Genomic DNA, 20,396 nt, shown 5'->3' with positions numbered 1-20,396 from the left:
ACAGAAGGCACAAAAAATGCAAAGACCCTGAGACAGGAATGAGCATGTCATGGTCTAGGAACAGAAAGCAGCATTACAGCTAGGGCTTGGTGAAGAAGGGGAGTGAACAGAGAAATGGGACCGGAGACCTAGAGGGAGCCCAAGTCACCCAGGCCTTGTAGGAGTTGGGTAAGCAGTGGGGACTTTATTCTAGTGGCAGTGACACTCCATTAAATAATTTACTAGCAAGGGGCTGGCATGATGTGATTATAAAGACATCCCTTTGGCTGCTGAGTAGGAGACTGTGTATAGTGTACAAGAGCACAGACTGACTCCCACAGTCATCCAGACAAGAGATGATGGAGCTTTGGTGAGGATGTAGTAAGGTCACAAAGAAGAGTGAGGGACTCAACACATAACTTGGTAATAAAGCACACAGAAACTTTTTTTTTTTTTTAGCTTTTAGATTTATTGATTGATTAAGATTTGAACAACATAAGTAAGCTCAATTCAGACATACATAGAGCTCTGTACCCAATAATGAGTGAACCCACATTGTTCCCAAGCATACATGAGGAATTTATACAAAATGACCATGGACGAGTTCACAAAATGAGTCTCCACAAGTTTCAAAGACATATATCTTTAAAGATCTTTGAAGTCCTATAAATTTAAGTCTATGACTATTTCAGTCTTAATCTCAGAATAAGAAAAAACCCTTTAGTTAAAAAATTATAAACAAGAAAAATAGAAATTTCATTGACTCCTATTAACCAGCAGGCCAGCATTTGGTTACTTAATTAATATAATTAATTTCACCCTTAATGCTATTGTTAAAAGTATCTGGAAACTGATGCCAACCCACGCTCTCCTCCCTGATCCCACATCCTGGGTAGATCAAGCATTTTCACCCTTGGCTCATTTTTAGTGAAGACTATAATTAAATCTTTATTTGAAAACATGACTAAAAGTCCAGCACTCGGTGCATTATCGAGCCTACAGAAATTTGTGATGAATTTGATGAAGAGTGTTAGGTTAAGATAAGAATCTAGGATTACATGGGCAACTGGGTAGAAGGTAGTGCCATGAGATGAGAAAGACTTGAGGAAGGGTGAGCAGTCTTAGGAGGTAAAAATCAAAGATTCCGTGTGGACAAAGTTAGCCTGAGATGCCCATTGGAGATCCAAGTGAAGATGCTGGGTAGGTAACTGGACAAATGAAGGAGGAGACTGGAAACTTGTGGACTGGAGATATAAATATCTATACATTGGATAGGATCACCTAGGAGACTGCATGGTTAGGTGAAGAAGAGAGCTAAGGACAGAATCCTAGGATAATCCAACATGCACAGTATTTATGGCATTGTCCACTCACTAAACATGTATGTGTTCTCCATGTTTCCCATTACATTTGCAGTTAAATAGGGCCATGTCAATAGCTCTGGACAATGCACAGAGGAAGCCTCTAAGAACTGGTTCAAGACCTTCAATTGTTCTCTCCTGCCCCAGGAATCATGAATCTATGTGTTTACATTGATATGTCTGTCAACCCTAATCCCTGAGTGGCTATGTGGAGCAAAGCCCTTTTGATACATGTCAGACAAGTTACACAAGAGAGAAACTTTTATGTGTTAAGCCATGGACAACTTCAGGGTTAATTTGTTACCTCAGCATAACTTGGCCCATCCTAACTAATTCAGAAGTCCATCATATGCTATACCACAACAAAGCACTATTTTTTATTTTTAAAAAAAGGGCATATGTGATGTGATAGGTTGTCAACAAAAGCCTATCGGTGGTTATTTCTAGCTTCTATCTAAACAAAGTTTAAACCAACTCCCTGTTCATTTTAGAAGCTGAAGAGCAATCCTGGAACTGTTGAGTGAATAATGCAAGATTATGTCCATTCTTTCAAAGATCCTCATTTCTCAACTGTGTTTTTTAATTCTTAAAGTTAATGAAAACACTCTTTTTATACATATTTCTTGCATAATTCTTTAATACTGGTGCTTTAAAATTTCTAAATTTCTCCTAAATTAGTACTCTCCCATTTTATCAGATAATTTTTTAGATGTTGGTTCATTCGAGAAATTGAGCGTAAGAAATATTCCTCATTCATGCATTAACAAATTTTAATTGAGTCCCTACTGTGTATTAAACATTTTGATAGGAGCCGGGGAAATAATGAAACAGAGCCAGTACTTACCTTCATAGTTATAGTTTTGATACCACCTAGAGCATACTTACCTGGGGTCAAACTCAGTTTTGAGATCTTGAGAGATGGGAAATTAGTTAGCTTCTCTGTGCCTTAATTTTTTTAACTGTAAAATAAAAATAGGGGTATCTGGGTGATTCAGTTGGTTAAGCGGCCACCTTTGGCTCAGGTCATGATCCCAGGGTCTTGGGATGGAGCCCTGCATTGGGTTCCCTGCTCAGTGGAGAGTCTGCTTCTCCCTCTCCCTCTGCCCCTCCCCATTGCTCATGCTCTCTCTGTCTCAAATCAATAAATAAAATCTTAAAAAAATAAAATTAAATTAATAATTCATACCTTGCAGAGCTATTGTTGAGTGTTAAATGAGACAAAGTGGAAGTCTGTTTTTAGTTAAGCTTTAGAAATGTACTCAGACTACCTTAAAGAGAAAGAGGTTTTATTGTAAAAAAGAACCTACAAAATATCTGGTATTATGGCAGCTGGAGGGACTAGGGACCAGGTAGTCTCTGCATTACACACTTGTGTCTGTTTCTGTGTGTTTACTGATTTCTTCCATTACCTTGCTTGTTCTTACTCCCTACTCTGTAAATCTGTTCTCAAGCTTGTCTAATTTGTGGTTTCTGTTTCTTCATAGCTTCAGTCTGCATGCTCCTCATTGCTTGATCTTACGGTTGCTCTTGATGCTTTTTCTCTTTAGCCCTCACATATAACTACCTAATTAATTTCCCTTTTCTAGTTCAAACTTCCAGGAGAATCTGTTGGGCTGATTCATTCATTCAGGTATTCAGAAGATTTATATGAACTATCTACTGTGTGTAGGCAGTGTACTCCCATGGTAATTTGGGCCTCCTTTTAGAATCCTCTGAATTATCCTTCCACCGTCATTCTGAAAGCTTGTTAGAGATGCTGAATTTGGTCCTCACTCCCGATCTACTAAATCAGAATCATTTTAACTAGATCCCCAAGTGATTTGTATGCCTGTTGAAGTTGGAGAAGCACTCCCTTAAGCTTCTAGTTCTCAAAGCTGACTGTACATTGGAAAGAGCTGGGGAGTAAAAAAAAAAAAATTACTGATGTCTGGATCCCTCCGGCAGAGGTTCAGATTTAATTTCTCTGGGCTGTGGCCTGGCATTCAAAGGGTCCTAGATGGTTCCAATGGGTGGGTTTGAGAATCACTGAACCAGTCCTGTATCACCACAGACCAGCTGTGAGCCTAGAATAATTGCTCAATTTCTCTCTAGGCCAGATTCTTCGTCTCTCTCTTTTTTTTTTTTTTAGATTTTATTTATTTATTTGCTAGAGAGAGCATAGGCGAGAGAGAGTGAGCAAGAGTACAAGCAGGGGGAGCTGCAGGCAGAGGGAGAAGCAGGCTCCCTGCTGAGCAAGGAGCCCAATGCGGGACTCGATCCCAGGACCCTGGGATCATGACCTGAGCTGAAGGCAGCCGCTTAACCGACTGAGCCACCCAGGCGTCCGAAGATCCTTCGTCTCTTAAGTGAAGATACCCTGTCTACCTTGGACTTGTTCTGAGGGCCAAATGTGATCACACATGTGAAACTGTTTTTGAAATGTGTGCCTATAAATACCATGCATCACTTGACTTCTCTAACCCATCTTTGCATATATAATCGGGGGGAAATGCATTATCAAATAGGGGAATTTAAGTAAAAATGGATGGAAAACAATGTAAAGGTTAACATTATTAAGCTGTATCATTGTAAATCTGGCAGGAGTAAGCTTTACCTGTTATCCCATTTTACTTATCATGTAACACAGAGGTTAAGTAACTCTCTCAAGGCCCTGAAAGCTGTTAAAGAAACATTATTCGTCAGATGCTCCTTAAAAAACGGCGGGCGGGGGGGAAGACTACTTAAGTCCACTGCAACTGGGGTTAAGACTATGGCAGTGTGGAGGAGAGACTGAATTCAACTCCAGATACAGCAGAGACCAATGGAGGTTTACAGCCTGGGGGCGGAGTGAGGGAGGGAATGGAAACTAAGAGGAGGTTGGTTAGATATCAAGGGAGAGGGGGAAGAGGAACTTGGAGGACAGGGAGCTCCATTAAATACCAAGGGTGGAGGAAGAGGAGCTTGATTAGATACGAAGGGTGAGGGGGTTCTCGATAAATTAGCTCCGCAGGGGTCTTCGGTGAAACCGGGCTCAGCAGGCCAAGGATGAGGCCTAGTCTAGAAACGCGCTCAAAACAAACCTGCCTCAAGTTTGCTGCAGGAGTGTGTCTGTCAAGGCGCAGGCGAGGACCGAAACCGGGTGGGTCTAAGTCCCCAGACCTTGCTGACCCTACATCCCCAGTGTTAGGGGTTAACAGTAAAACCTCATCGGACCCAATGTGTCTGGCGCTGTACACCCCTGAGGTAAGGCCACTAGCTGCATTACAGCTTCAAATGAAATCAACCCCAAACCGTGAGCTGGTTCCCTCACCTACCCGGAATCTCCCCGATCCAAACTTGCCGAGGCAAGAATCACCTCCACTGCGGACTCCAGGGCCGCCCCGCACGCACCTGCCGCGCGCCAATCACAGGCCTGCGCGCAGGGGCGCAAGCGCCACGGCCCTGGGCGGGGCCTCGACGCTCACCAGTCTCCTCCGACCTGCCGGCCTTCCGCCGCCCTGATTGGCCCTCCGGGGATGACGTAGACGGCCGCCTCGGCCTATGGCAGCGGAGCCGGCCGGCCGGCGGGGCTTGGCGGAAGTGGTGTGGGCGAGGGGTCCCGCAGTGCGGGGAAGCGGCGCGCGGGAGGGTGCGGGGCACGCGAGCTGGGCAGCTGCGGCGAGCACTTTCCCTGTCTCCGGGCGCCAGGAAGATGACGCGCTTCGCTCTGACCGTCGTCCGGCAGTGAGTATTGCAGGGTGCCCTTCTCGCCTTCTGGTCAGTGAGCTGTTGTGGAGTGGGTGAAGAGACCGTTGATCGGTATCTCCCCCGCCCTCCCCCGCTTGCTGTCCCCTCGGAGGGCTGGCTTGGACCCGGCTGTTTCGAAGGTGGTTTCGCCGGGGCCGTCTCCCTTGGCCCCCCGCCCCCCGCCCCGTCCCCCCGCCCCGCCGAGCGAGGAAGGCGGGTCCTAAGTATCCTGAGTCCCGCACTGCGGATGAGCACGCGGAGGGCTGGGGGCACTTGGCGGAGTTAAAACTGAAGACAGACAGCCTTGTCGCCGGACTTCCCCGTGCGCCGCTTTTCGCTCCCCGGCGGATTCTAAAGAATTTGCGGGATGGCTTGTCCAAGGCAGATCTTTTTGTGCCGGCTGCCTTCTGCTGTTCCCCTTCGCTTGCCGGGGCAGCCGCAGGCACGGATCTGAGATTTATTTCTTCCCTCCGGAGATTACACTGCTGGCAGAGGAAGAGGGCCTCCGCCCTCGTCTCGGCCGACCGCATCACCCCGAACACATATTTTTATCCTAACATCACACGGTGGAGCTAAAGGCAGATACGTCTTTATGTCTGTTATCTTTTTCCTTCTGAACGCTTATTGGCCGAGTGTCAGTGGAAGTGCAGTTCAGGGTGGTTAAGAGCACAGATTTTTCAAGCCAGATAGACCTGGGTTAGAATCCGGGCTCTGGCTTGGAGGAGCCTTGTAACCAGGGCTTCCGTTAAGCGACGTAATCTTTACGACCTCAGTTTCCTGATATAGTAAATGGGGTAATGATAATACCTACCTCCCTGGGCTAGTGTGAGAATTAAATGAGGCAAAGGCAAAGTGTATAGCGCAACGGAGGGGAAGAAATCCGTCTCAAGAATTAGATAACTTCTAATTCTCCGAGGACATCTCTAATAAAAATGTAGTTAATCCTCAATATTTACGTATAGTTTTACCAGACCAGCATTCTGTGCACTGCGTGCCAGTGTACTGGGTTATACAGATAAATAAGATACCATTTTTGACTTTCCGGAGCTCAGAAGGAGTACTAATAGGACTTAACCTGGTCAAGCTGACTTTAACTGCTATCTTCTTTTTGTCTTCTTCTTCCTTCATAGGACGATAATCTTGTGAATCATCAGAATTATCCCTTTAGGACTCACAGGATTTTGATGACTAAACCAGAAATCGAGTTTCTCTCTGTCTCTTCTTTCCCACCTCCCCCCCCCCCATTTTATAGAATGCTTTATGACCATTTTATGACCTACTTAAGGGCATATAGCTTACTGGTAGCAGAGAAGGAAATGGGAGCCCTCATTTTTCCAGTGTTACAGCACAGTGTCTGACATGTAATTGAAGTTGTAGGAAATCTGGATTAACCATCCCTTGAAAAGTAGGATGATGTCTATTTAGATTCTTATTGGACAATAGTTATATGAATGTGGATTTTGTCCCTTCCCTGCTTCTTAAAAAGGGCTTGATTTTAAAAATTGATTCCTTAAAGAAATCCTATGAAGAATCAATTTAGAAATAAGTCTTTATAAATTACTATGTGCCAGGCCCTGTTGTAATTAAGTCCTGACAACAGTCCAATGAGGTGAGGACTGCTCTTCAGTTAGCAGGTGAGGGAATGGATGCAGAGGGCATGTAACTTGCTTGAAGTCACGTGGCTAGATGGGGGGCTGAGATTTGAACCAAAGGAGTAAGACTCTGCAGCCCATCCTCTCAACCGCTGAGTCTTCTGCCTCCTATTTAATTGAGTTAAAACCTAGTGTTTTAGATTGCTGGAATATCACTTAGTGGCTACTTTTTATTTCTGCTAATGTAATTGTAAAGAGTGATAAGAATAGTTTGCTTTGTTCTGTTTTATTTGTGGGAAAGTGAAGTTAAAGTGTTGAAATAATTGGTAGAGTTATGGTTAACTCTGTTTAGATCATCCCTCTTTCCCCTTCTGAGTTCTCCAAGCTAAGAATTGAAGATTCTTTCAGGAAAAGAAATGATTTCAAACTTGGTTAATAATAGTCACCATAGTTAAATATGATGACTCATTGGAATTCACAAGATTGGGTCATTTAGCATAATATTGGGAATAGCACCAGCCTTTTCTGTTACCTGATTCTGTATAATTAAGATAGATGCTTTGAAACTGATGACATGATCAGTATGTTTTAGGAGATGGATAATTTTATTGAATGATGCCTCTTCAGATAATGCAAGAAAACTTTGAAATGCAATTTCTTTAAGTTCAACCAAATCCTTTATGAATCTTGCGCTGTTACTACATGTGTGTTTGTCTTCATCATATTTATGGGGTATGTATCGTTTTTGGAATACAATATCCAAGATTTCAAACTTGAAGTCTTTCAATATTATTAAACTGTAACTTCTTATGATCTTGTAGTACAGCATTGTTGAAAACCCCAATATACGTAGGTTGGCATTTCCATCACTTACACAATCCATTGAAAGGCCCCAGTTCCCTTGAAATTATTTGTGTGTTTGCAATTAGTTGCCTGCAAAGCCATCCCATTTCACTTCCATTTTTAGCTGGCTCTTAAAACTTAAAAAATTTTTTTTACAAACTAAATTAAGTTTACTTTTATTGACTCAAAGATGATAAATTAGTAAAGTCATTGATAGCAAAACTGGCTTGTTTTCCTTACGCTACCTCTATTGGCAGTTACTTTTTGTTGAATGCCAGTCTGGTCATTAATAAAACAAGCACAGTAAATATTAGATCACCTATAAACTTTTATAAACATCTATGGGATTGTTATGTTACTGTGGTGTTTGTTTTCTGAGAATACAGTTGATCAATTGGGAGACCGTTTACAACTACGACTAACTTCTTTATAAACAAAAACATATCATGAGTTGGGTGTGTTACATTTTTTTCCCCTCAACCTATCTAGTGAAAGTCTCTGTGTTACTAGCCCTTGAAATCTTCCATGTTTTTGAATGAATTAATTGGTAGAGAAGAATTAGGATAAAGCTGTATTCATGATTAAATATCAGGTGAGGCTTTGCATTTCCATGTACACTAAAGCATATGAAAACATGCCCCCAACTGTACTAATTTCCTATGATTTATCTCCGTCGTGTGGCAAACAATACTTGTTGATTGAATTTAAATTATTTAAAGGATATGATTGGGAAATTAAGCCTTATAAATGACTTCTAAGGAAATGCCATAGAATGTAAACCAGAGCTAACAAAATAAAATATCTTTTGAAGTGAAGAACAGTGTAATAACCTACAAAATGAATGATGCATATTTGTAGGGCCTATAAATGGCTGGTCATAAGACTTAACTTCTTGGCATAAGCATTTGGATTCTTGCAGAGTCAGGTGTTCTGTTTTGGAAATGGATCACACTGGAAATTTTGAAAATGAGTAGTGTTATTCCTGACTCCTTCGAAATATATCCCTCTGACCTTTCAGCTTCCTCTACCTTCTCTGTCTCTATCACAAGCCAAACTTTCATTAAGGGAAGTAGATTAATAGTAAAACTATTTTAGGGGTGCCTGGGTGGCTCAGTTGTTGAGCGTCTGCCTTCGGCTCAGGTCATGATCCCGGGGTCCTGGGATCGAGCCCCACATTGGCCTCCCTGCTCAGTGGGGAGCCTGCTTCTCCCTCTGCTGCTCCCCCTGCTTGTGTTCCCTCTCTTCGCTGTATCTCTGTCAAATAAATAAATAAAATCTTTAAAAAAAAAAATAGTAAAACTATTTTAGGCTCCTACTTTTCTTTCCCACTCCCAAAAAACCCTTTATACAGTTGCCGTAAGGATTTATGCAAACCTCTTGATAAAGCTGATAAAAGCTGTGAAAGTAAATATATATGAAAGTTTTGGGGAAAAAAATTCTATTTCTAGGTTTCCTGCTCTGTAATATTTGTAAAGTGATTTAAAGGCAAAAAATAAAAAATGCCCAGCAGAATGCCAGTGATTGTTAATAATACAGTAATTAATGTCGGCAGCAGTCTATTGACTTATAGCTAAATAAAATCCTTCATTATATCATTGCTATTTTTTTCCTCCCTTTGTCAAAAATAGTTAAATGGTGTGGCAGTACTGTTACAAAACTGTCAGAAAGTACTGAGATTCCATTTTTTTATAGTATGACATTTTGATAATAGAATCTTTTATATTATTCTGCATCTTATCAAATCAGCTACTGAGATTGAACTAAAATCGTGAGCTGTCTTTTTAGCAAGCATACAAAAAATTATCATCTGCTGAATTTGTATGATTTGTAAAAACCTGGATTGGCAAATTATTAAATTTCTCCTCATCCTTGATCTTAAATTTATAAAATGAGCAGGAGAGCTTGTGATTGGCATAAAGTAGGCAAAAGCTTTTGAAGTTCCTTTATAAAAGTAAACATGGCAGAGGGAGGGTTCTTTGAATTTTGCTGGAAATTGAATTGGCTACCAAGCTACTGTCTAAAGAGGACATTACTTATATTTAACAGCAGTTCTTTTATTCTTGACCTCACTCAGCAAAATTAGAAGGCTGAGACAGGAAGTGAATCCAATGTTTGGGAATCATTTTCTGTATTAGAAATGACAATTTCTTCATCATCGTCCTGGAAGCTTTCTCTGTCTGAATGGTAGAGATTCATATACTCTTTCACATCTGTTTTGTATGATTCTGAATAAATTTTGGAGTATAAGACATGTTTTATTAACATTAACCACAACAATGAGAATAATGACAAACCGGTGGTAAACAGTTCTGAGACATTTCATTTATTTGTCATACATTTTTTTAAACGATTTTATTTATTTACGAGAGAGAGAGATAGCAAGAGAGAGCATGAGCAGGGGCGGGAGAGAGGGAGAAGGAGGCTCCCTGCTTCGCAGTGAGCCCTATGCGGGGCTCTATCCCAGGACCCGAAGATCGAAGATCGTGACCTGAGCCCGAGGCAGACGTTGAACCGACTGAGCCACCCAGGCGCCCCGTCATACATTTTTTTTAAAGCTACATCCACATATTTAGAAATCAGAACAGTTCTCCCTCGTCTTAACCTCTTCTCCTCTCACCCCTTAGATGATCATATTTATTAGTTTCTCATGTATCCTTCCAGTGTTTTCTTTGTTTTGTTTTGTGGCAGGTCCAAATGTTTATTCTTATTTACCACCTTTCTAAAAAGGTAACATTTTTTTTTTTTTTAATATTATGCTGCACCTTGCTTTTTCTCCTTAATATATTTCGGAGATTTTTCCATATCTTTACATAAATCACTCTCTTTTTAGGGGACACAGTTACATAGTATTCCATTATGTAGCCACACCACCATTTATTTGTTAATGTAACCAGTTCCCTAGTAATGGACGATTAGGTTATTTACCATCTTTTTGCTATTAGAAATAATATTGTTACAAGTATTATTTTAAATATGGATGAATGTAAACATTCCCAGTAATAGGGTTGCGGGATCAAAGGGCAAACAGATTTGTTATTTTGATAGGTATTTTCAGACGGCCATACACTGAGGTTCTGTTATTTCCCAGGATTTTCTCCAGGTAATGAGTATGTTAGGGCGAGGCAACCTCTGGCTGTGCCTTTAAGGAGCTGGAGCCAGGGTAGACACACAACTAAAAAAGTTAATTAGCATACCGGTGGTAACTTTTAATAGTGGTGCTGGGTAAAATGGAAGTATAGCATTGGGGTGTTTAAATGGGATAGGTAGGTGGGGAAATGTGCTGGGAAGGGAAGACTCCCACAGAGAGCTCGCTCTGTGTTGGGTCTTGAAGAATGAGAACCTATTGGCCTGGTCCAGCAGTCTATGTTTTAATAAGCCCTCCAGGGGATTCTGATACACGCTCAAGTTTGAGAACCACTGCTGTAGGCAGAGTTGGCAAACAACTATTTCTGTAAACAATGGACAAGGGTTCCAGGCAGAGGCCTGGGTTTGTGATTCTGACTCTCAGGTCTGATGGAGTTCCTTTCTGGATCTGTGTAAATCAGTCCCAGGTGAGGGCTTTTGTTTTGTTTTGTTTTTTAACTAGTGCTTTATTTAAAACAGAGCAAGGGTGATGAGCCTTCACAGTAATCAGGGAAATACAAATTCAGATCAAACTGAGATAAACTGTTCTAGTGCCAAATTGGCACAAATGGGAAACTCTGACATTACTAAATGTTGGAGAGGATGTGAAATGCTGCTGGGGGATGTTTGCATACTCTGTGGCTCAGCAATTCTAGTGCTAGGCCTGTATCACTAGGTGTGGGTTAGCAAACTTAATTAAAGGGTAGGAAGTAGTTTAGGCTATACAAGCCATGCACTCTGTCTGAACTGCTCAAGTCCACTATTATAGTGTGAAAGAAGCCATAAACAACATACAAACACATGTGTGACTGTATTCCAATATAACTGTTTACAAAAAGAGTAATTTGTCAGTCCTCGAGTGGTTTTCAAACATGAATGTGCATCAGAATCACCTGGTGGGTTTATTAAAACACAGATAACTGGACACCAACCTCTGAGTTTCTGATTCAGGGGTCTGGGGTGGGGCCTGAGAATTTGCATTTCCAGAAGTCCTCAGGCAATGCCAGTGATCCTGATCCAGAGGCCACACTTTGAGGACCACTGCCCTAGAGAATTTGATGCACTCTGTACAAAGATAGTCACAGCGGCTTAGCTCTAAACTGGAAACAATGTAAATATCAACAGTAGACTATATAAATACATTGTGGTAAACTCTTAAGCATATTACACAATAATGAGTACGTAAGAAGTATGCCACCCTCAACAACATTGATGTATCTCACAAACAATGTTAAAGAACAGAAGCAACATAGAGGACTACATACTGTAAGAAGCAATTCATTATCAAGTTCAACAACAGGGGGACTAATCTGTGCTATACATGGGTGGGAAAGCTATGAAGAAAGGTGAAGCAAGTGGGCATCTAAATGTCCAGGTAGTGGATCCACTGGGGTTAGGAGGACATTGTGATCAGAAAGAGACAAGGTCTAGGAGGCTGGAGGTGATGATCTGTCAACTTGGGTGGGGTCACCTGAATGTTGGTTTTATGGTATGTTATTTGTTTATATTGTTTATTTCACAATTTTTACAAGATTTAAAATGCATTAAGTTGAATCTTTGATTTCTGTGTAGCTCTGTCCAAGAATGACCTATAAACAGAACTATTGAGTGCTTACTAAAAGCTGAGCAGTGTTTGTTTATTTTTAAAGCTGAGCAGTGTTTAAACACTTTACCTGTGATAAACAGTTTGCTTGGCCTGTATTCAGTTACCCCAAGAGTCCTGTTTAAAGATTTATTTATTTATTTTTAGAGAGAGACATAGAGTGCGCCCACAGGTGAGGAGGGCAGGGAGGGGCAGAGGGAGAGAGAGAATCTCAGACAACCCGAGTGCAAGCCCAGCATGGGCTCGATCCCACAAACCCCACCGAGATCTGAGCCGAAGAAATTAAGAGCCGGACACTTAACTGACACCACCCAGGCGCCCCAAGAGTCCTGTGTAAATAGGGCTAATATTGTCCCCATTTTACAGACAAAGAACAGAGTCACTCAAGCCTAACCAAGCTCCTAAGGATACAGCCAAAGCAGTTTTGTTCCTCAGCCTGCTACATGGCAATGAAGTTTACTTTAAAGGATTTTCACCTCTCATTGACATAGAAATCTATAAATATGTGGGCATTTGATACCAAATGAGGAAACAACTTGATCTGAAGAAACCTATTTACTATTTTTACCTATCATTTCCAATTCTGTGTCCAGTGTCCATACAGAACAAGCCAACTCCTTTCTCCCAGTCCACTCCCGGTCCTTTGTGTCTCCGTTTCCAGTGCCTGGCACTGTACTTAGCACATAAAAAGGCCTCAAAGAATTTTCCACTCAGTTCTTGATAGCTTTTCGTGTACTTGATTGCTTTTGTTGCAGGTATGTCCTGCTGTCTGGTCTGGTCCAGGTAGCACATCCCGCTTCACTCTCTTTCCCCTCCAGCCTCAGTTGATGGTTATTTTGTGATAAAGTTTCCAGTCCTTTCCCTCTTCTGGTGGCTTCAGAATTGGTTCGGTTTGGTTTTTGACTTCTTCAAAACATAGTACCGAAACCTCAGTTTTTCAGTGTGGTCTGCAAGATAGTTGTCAGCATTACAAGAAGGAACAGCTTGAGCTCTAGGAGCTGGGAGAAGCCAGGGTGTCTGAGCTCTAGGAGCTGGGAGAAGCCAGGGTGTCTGAAGGCTTGGGGCCTTCTTTCCCCCTGAATTCAGGTTCCCTTGCACTTGCTTATTCAGTCCAGCAACAGATGGACTCATGGTTTCCTCCTGCTGCTTGTAAAAAGAGTTTTAGTCAACATCATTTATTTTCACAAGATTATTTAATAAAAATTATATATGTATTTTCATAGAATTTGCTACTTACAATTTACTTACGATTGATTCATGAGTTACACATTTTAATTTGGGGCAGGATGAAATTCTTAGCTCATCAACTAAATACATTAGAGTAGACGATTGCAAATAGCAGGTTAGAACAAGTTTTATGTTTACGGGTTAGATTATGAAGTATGCTACAGTGTTCATATGCTGCCTTTGTGAATATCATTACCTTTCATTGGTGATTTTTTTCTCATTTCAAAAATAACCTGGTTTGGTAATAAAGGTTTCTCCCCCCCTCTCTATTTTAGTGGAGAAACAAGATTTAACAAGGAGAAAATAATTCAAGGTTAGTATACTTTATTTTAGCTGTCTCCTTTAGTGTTAATGTGATATGTGAGTTAATCAGATTGGGGGAGGGGGAGGGTAGACCGGGGGCAGCTCGTATTGTGAACAGCATTAGAGAAACTGTCATAGCCATAGAAATACGATTAGAGCAGATGGTCACCAAGAGGAGTAAGTCTCTTAAGTGAACTGAATGTAAAGAATAGGATTCTAAGTTGTTTATAGGTAGCTTCAAGTGGCCCCAGTCAGCTGATTGAAGAGTTATATTGTCTAGTGATCTTAAAATATAACTGCTGTGATTTAAAATGATTTCCTATTTGGAAACATGAAGTTTGCTGGCTGGTGTTAATGGTATTTTTCTGCTAAGATAGTTATATTGTTTTTAGTAGTAACAAGAGGTGTAAAAAGCGAATTCCTATTCTCACACAGGATTGTTACTTTATTCTAACAGATTCTTCCTCTGTTGTTCTGATAATTTGGGTTCAGATCTTTTAATCTCCCTATGATCCAGCAAGTCTAGCTTTTAAAGAATATCTTGGGTAATCTCTCAGCCAGACAGGCTATTTCTTTTTCTTTTTTTTTTAAAGATTTTATTTATTTATTTGACAGAGACACAGCGAGAGAGGGAACACAATCGGGGGGTGGGAGAGAGAGCAGCAGGCTTCCCGCTGAGCAGGGAGCCCGATGTGGAGCCCGATGTGGGGCTCGATGTGGGGCTCGATCCCAGGACCCTGGGACCATGACCTGAGCCGAAGGCAGACGCTTAACGACTGAGCCACCCAGGCGCCCCAGACAGGCTATTTCTGGGCTGTGATTATAAAAACATTTAGTTTTATTTTTTTGGATAGGGACATCTAGAATTTGCAGAACCTGATTTTCATACCCAGAGTGCCTCACTCCGTCTTCTGAAAACTAGTCTGATAATTAAATGAACCTTTGTTTTCCAGTGACATGTGCCCAACCCAAATTAGCTTCTGTACTTCTGTCCCTTACCACCCTGTCCTTTAGTACTGCCCACCTGTCTCATTTCATTAGACACTAACAGCGGAGCAGGAATACAAATTTTTGTGGTCACACCTGGTTTTGACACACCAGGTGTGACACACCTGGTTTTGTGTTCTTTTCCTAACTTTGTCAGTTAGATGCTTATTAGTTCTTTAAGTTAAAGCATTCAAGGCTTATATATTTCCAAATACCATTTTTGTTGCATAACTACAGTTTTGATATGTAGTCATTTCATAGGTATTCAGCACCAGGTGTCTTAAATTTCCACTATGATTTCTTCAGTGAGCCATGAATTATTTAGAACTATTTTGTAAATTTCCAGATGACTGGGCTTTTTGTTTTTGCTCGTTCTCTTTTATGATTGACTTCCAATTACATTTTGTATTCTGACAAGATGGCTTATTTGATGATACTCTTCGAAATCTGTTAACATGCTGTGTTTATAAATCTACCATTGTATGCTTGAGAAAAATCTGTGTTTTCTGATTGTTGGGTTTCGAGTTATATGTCAAATAATTAACCTCTGTTTTGTTGTTCAAATCTTCCATGCTTTGCTAATTTTGTAAATTTATTAATTTGCCTGCATGACTGAAATACCAATTTATGGGTGAGATGTAGAATTTCCCATTGTGGTGGCCAACTTATAGTTTAGTACCTGACATTCTATCAATTTGTGCTTTGTGTGTTCTGCTCTTATGTAGTTAGAGACTATTTTATGAGGCACATACATATATAGGTTTAAAAATTGTTCTGCCTTCCTAGTGAATTGGATCGTTGATTATTTATAGTATCCTCACAATCCTAAGACTTTTGTCATAAAGTCTTGCATTTGTGAGTATAATATAGCTTCTCCAGCTGTTTGGGCTTGGAATTCACCTGGTATGTTTTTCTCTTGCCTTCCTTTCAACCTTTCTGGGTGCTGATGTCTTAAGTGTTACCTTGTAAATACTACTTAGCTGATTTTGGTTCTCTTCCTCCCCTCCCCTCCTCCCTCTCCTACCCCTCCCCCCCTTCCCTACTGGCTTTGGAATGATAAACTATTTCCATTCTTTCAATTGTTACCTTTAAATTTTTACCATTCATATCTAATGAAGTATAATATCACTATCTCCTTTCCCCCAAAATACAAGGAACTTATATGACTATTGCTTAGTATCTTAGTCCTATCCTTTTTTAACCACACGACATAGGCATTATTATTTGATTTGTTATTTAGACAATGTTTGTTTAGATTTACATATATATTTACCAGTTTCTCTCCTTCTCATTTCTTTTGCATCTCAGACCTTCATTCCTGAAGTATCTTCTTTGAAAGGTCCCCTACAGCAGATTGGTTGGTGGTAAAGATAGTTTTAATTGTTTCTATTCTAGACAATTCTATTTTTATTCTATTCAGCATTTTTTTAGCCTAGATAATTTAGACTGACAGTTCTCTTAGCACTTGTTATTGTGCTGTTTTTTTGTTTTTTGTTTTTGCTTCCATTGCTCCTGTTAAGAAGAAGTCTTCTCTCAGCCAAATCATGTTCCATGGTAGGCAATCAGTCTTTCTCTGCAACTGCTTTTAAAATCTTTTGTTTGATTTTGGTATTCTATAGGTTTCCCTTAATATATCTAGAAGGGATTTTTTTTTTTTTCCTTTTTAATTTATCCTGCTTCGTGTTTTATCTGTAGATTTTCCATCATTTCTGGAAAATTCTCAGCCATTATCTCTTCATATTTTCTTTCTTCTTTCTGGAGTTCCAGTCAGATGTATGTTAGGGAATATCATTCTGTCCTTCATGTCTCTAATAGATGTGAGATGTGTTTCATCTCCTTTGTCTGTGCTGCATGTGGGGTAATACCTCAGCCCTGTCTATGAGTTCATTAAGCCTTTCTGTTACTGAATCTCCCTTTATCCACTGAAGGATTGTTTACCTCCTCAACAATTCATAATATTTTTCATTATTAAAAGATCTGTCTGGTTCTTTTAGAAAGCTGTCTGGTCGTTTTTGATGAGTTCTTGTTACTTGCTTATTTTTGTGATTCCGTCTTTATGTTTTATTCACAGTTTGTAGTATTTGCTGATTTCAATGTCTGAAGTATTAATGATTCTGAATCTCTTTTTTGTTGTTTCTGCTGACTTTCATTCACGATGAATTATTTTCTTGTATGTTAAGTTACTGACTGAACTATTATTTGCTCTAACTTAGTAGGAAACGTGTTAGCCTTTATTCAGTCAGATTTGCTCTGAAGCGAATTTGCATTTGATTTTACTATTGACCTGAGACTATACCAACTTCCTTGTAGGGTCTCTGGCTTCCAGGAATGCTGAGTTCAGTCCTACTACCTTGCTGTGCCATGCAGCAGGCTCCCTCCCCCAGCTGCCCCCTTGCTTGTGCTGATATCCTGGCAACTCCATTTTTCTAATGTTAATATTCAGGTTTCAGCTCAGGGTATTTTGGTTGCTTTGCATTTCCTCTTAGAGACTTTCCTTAGATCCTGTGAGCAGCATGCACACACACACACACACATAACACACACACACATACCCATTTAGTTCTTTCGCAATAGGAGGGCGCTTCAGAGTGTTTAATCAGCCCTTCTCCTGGAAATGAAGGTTCCAAAGTTTTTTTTTTTTTTTTTTTTTTTTTAAGGAAAAGGAAGGAATGAAGGAGGAAGGGAACAAGGGTGAGGGGAAATAATACAATATTGAACATTTGGGCAGTGGAGGTAAAGAAGGGAAACTTTTTAGGTGAGGATCCTACCTTTCAAATGCAGCGCCTGGGTTGAGAATATAAGATCAGAGCCAGCATTAAGAAAATAACAGCTAACGAAGGGATGGGCAGACACAAGAGAGGGGAGAACTGGAGACAACTGAATTCTCATCATCATCTGATTCCCATTAGGCAGACATTCTTTTGGGAAACATTTGAATACCTGAGCCTTTATAGGATTATAGCTTAATTTTACTTGCTTTTTTGGTTCTCTGAAAAGTTATATAGAAAAGTACCCAAGGAAATCTTTTAATAAAATATAGATAAATTCTATTTATATTTTCTTACATGTAATTTATTTGCATCTGTTATCTTTATATTTGAATGTTATTGTTCCTTCTCTGACTACCACAGGACAAGGAATAGATGAGCCTCTTTCAGAAACTGGATTTAAACAAGCAGCTGCCGCTGGCATGTTTCTTAATAATGTGAAGTTTACTCATGTTTTCTCCAGTGACCTCATGAGGACAAAGCAGGTAAGTTAAAGTCAAGGTTTAGACTGATGAGTAAAGAGTCTCAACAGTTATAACCTTGAAAACTGCTTCCTGAGTCTGTAGGAAATTCAGTCACATGCAGATACCATACCCATTCCTCTCCTTCCCCCACCAACAGAACTTCTTTCTTTTCATTTTACTTTTGTACTTTATTTTATTTTGGTAATTTTTAAATTAAAGTAGTTTGGGGAAAATGTCTAACAAAATATCTTTAAAAAGACAAAGAAGGTTTATGAGAGAGAGCCAGCAGAAACACCAGACGGGGGAATTTAACCCACAAAGACATCAAATATTGGAATCCAGACACAGTTAGAAAAGAAAACAACTATGTTACTCTAAAGAAATAAAAGCCATGTTTGAAATATCTTTAGGGAACAGATTACTATAAAAATGACCCCAGAGAATTAAAAAGGAACCAAATAAATGTCTAAAGACTCCATGGAGGGAATAATTCACCATGAGGGAATAACAGGGTTGGAATACAGTCTCCCTGCATAAGCAACTAGAGAAAGAGGACAAAATTTATGAAACAGCTGTTTGCAGACATTAGACTTCAGACGGTGTGGGCCTGTGATCCCCAAATGAAGTGAAACAAATGAGGTGAGCCCTTGGATTGTCCTGGTGTTCCACCTGACGTAATTTCCCGATGCTGGTAGGAGAAGCCAGATAGAGCCAGTGACTTCAGTGAATTGAGAAGACAATGCTTGGAATTTGGGGAGATTAAATAACTAAAGATTGTGGGGCAGAGTGCTGGAAGAGGGAGCTGCACAGAGAAAGAACTCTAGAAATATGGATAGGGATCCCCTGAAATTCTGGGTGGACTAGAGTCTGCATGTGCGTAGGTGAAATTGCATGAGGCCAGGTATAAAACATAACTGCTAGGGAGAGAACAGTTGCTGGGGAGCCAGAAGCCAGACAATGTCAAGAGCTCCCACAGGTTGGGAATGATTTGAGTTCCTACCACGCAGAGTGGAGAGATTTTGTTAAATACATCAAGCATACGGTGGAAACTTCAGAAAGGTCACACCTTAACAGCGAGGCTGATCTGTGCTCAGAGGAACATAATGAAGAAAGAAATAGAAGATATAAAAAGAACCAAATTCATCTTCTTGAGATCAAAAATATAATATTCTGAAATGAAAATTTCACAGGAGGGGATTACTAGCAGGTTAGACACTGTTAAAGAAGAGGTCAGTGAACATGAAGTCATAGAAACAGAACATCCCAAAATTAAGGAAGAAAGAAGACTAAAAATGGAAAAATGGGGGTGTCTGGGTGGCTCAGTTGGTTAAGTGTCCAACTCATGATTTTAGTTCAGGTCATGATCTCATGGGTCGTGGGATCGAGCCCCACGTCAGGCTCCACGCTCAACTGGGAGTCTGCTTGAGATTCTCTCCCTTTGCCCCTTCTCCCACTCGTGTATGCTCATGCTCTCTCTCTCTCTCTTTCTCTCTCTCTCCTTCAAATAAATAAATAAATCTTTAAAGGAAAAAAAAAAGGAAAAATGAAGAGTCTCAATTGAGGGACCTGAAATAGACCCATACCTATATGGTTAGGGTGTTTTTGTTGTTGTGGGTTTTTTTTTTCTTTTTCTTTTTTTTTAATATTGGTTTGGGCTTTTTTTGTCAGTTGATCTTTTTTAGTTCTCTATTATTATTTTTAAAGGAGTCTGGCTAAAGGTTTATCCGTTTTATTGATCTTTTCAAAGAATCAGCTCTTTGTTTCATTGATCTGCTTTATTCTTTTTTTAGTTTCTACTTCATTTATTTCTGCTCTTTATTATAATCTCCTTCCTTCTGCTGGTTTTAGGTTTTGTTCTTTTTCAAGCTCCTTTAGGTGTAAGTTATGTTGTTTTTTGAGATTTTTCTTGCTTTTTGAGGTAGGGCTGTATTGCTGTAAACTTCTCTCTTAGAATAGCTTTTGCTGCATCCCAAAGAAAAATCTTGGAACCTTGTGTTTTCGTTTTAATTTGTCTCCATGTATTTTTTGGTTTCCTCTTTAATTTCTTGGTTGACTCATTCATCATTTAGTAGCATGTTATTTAAACATGGTAAAGAGCATGTATTTGTGATGTTTCCAGATTTTTTCTTGTGGTTAATGTCTATTTTCATACTGTTGTGGTTAGAAAAGATACATGGTAGGACTTTGGTCTTTCTGAATTTATTGAGACTTGTTTTGTGCTCTAACATGTGATCTATTCTGGAGAGTGTTCCATGTACACTTGAAAAGGATATGTAGTCTGTTGTTTTAGGATAAAATGTTGTGAATATATCTATCTGTTAAATCCATCTGGTCCAGTGTGTCATTCAAAGCCACTGTTTCCTTGTTGATTTTCTGTTTAGATGATCTGTCTATTAATATAAGGGAGATGTTAAAGTCCCCAACTATTATTGTATTCCTAT

General features: G+C 40.0%; 1 protein-coding gene across 3 annotated transcripts in view; it reads left to right on the top strand.

Annotated features, from left to right (window-relative positions):
• Nucleotides 1-4,883: 4,883 nt before the first annotated feature.
• TIGAR (TP53 induced glycolysis regulatory phosphatase) overlaps nucleotides 4,884-20,396 on the top strand; it is a 32,749-nt gene continuing 17,236 nt past the window's right edge. For 2 of the 3 annotated variants that reach the window (XM_035028438.1, XM_035028437.1), the window contains exons 1-3: nucleotides 4,884-5,042; nucleotides 13,709-13,746; nucleotides 17,855-17,976. In XM_035028438.1, the coding sequence (XP_034884329.1) occupies nucleotides 5,011-5,042; nucleotides 13,709-13,746; nucleotides 17,855-17,976 (192 nt within the window). In that variant the 5' untranslated portion in view covers nucleotides 4,884-5,010. The remainder of the gene's footprint in view (nucleotides 5,043-13,708; nucleotides 13,747-17,854; nucleotides 17,977-20,396) is intronic. The other variant, XM_035028439.1, reaches the window with a different exon arrangement.

The sequence above is a fragment of the Mirounga leonina genome, unplaced genomic scaffold (assembly GCF_011800145.1).
Source record: "Mirounga leonina isolate KUSES-001 unplaced genomic scaffold, KU_Mleo_1.0 Mir_201, whole genome shotgun sequence".
NCBI classification, from domain to species: domain Eukaryota; kingdom Metazoa; phylum Chordata; class Mammalia; order Carnivora; family Phocidae; genus Mirounga; species Mirounga leonina.
Note: the sequence above shows the minus strand (reverse complement) of the source record. Positions and strands in the feature narration are given on the sequence as shown.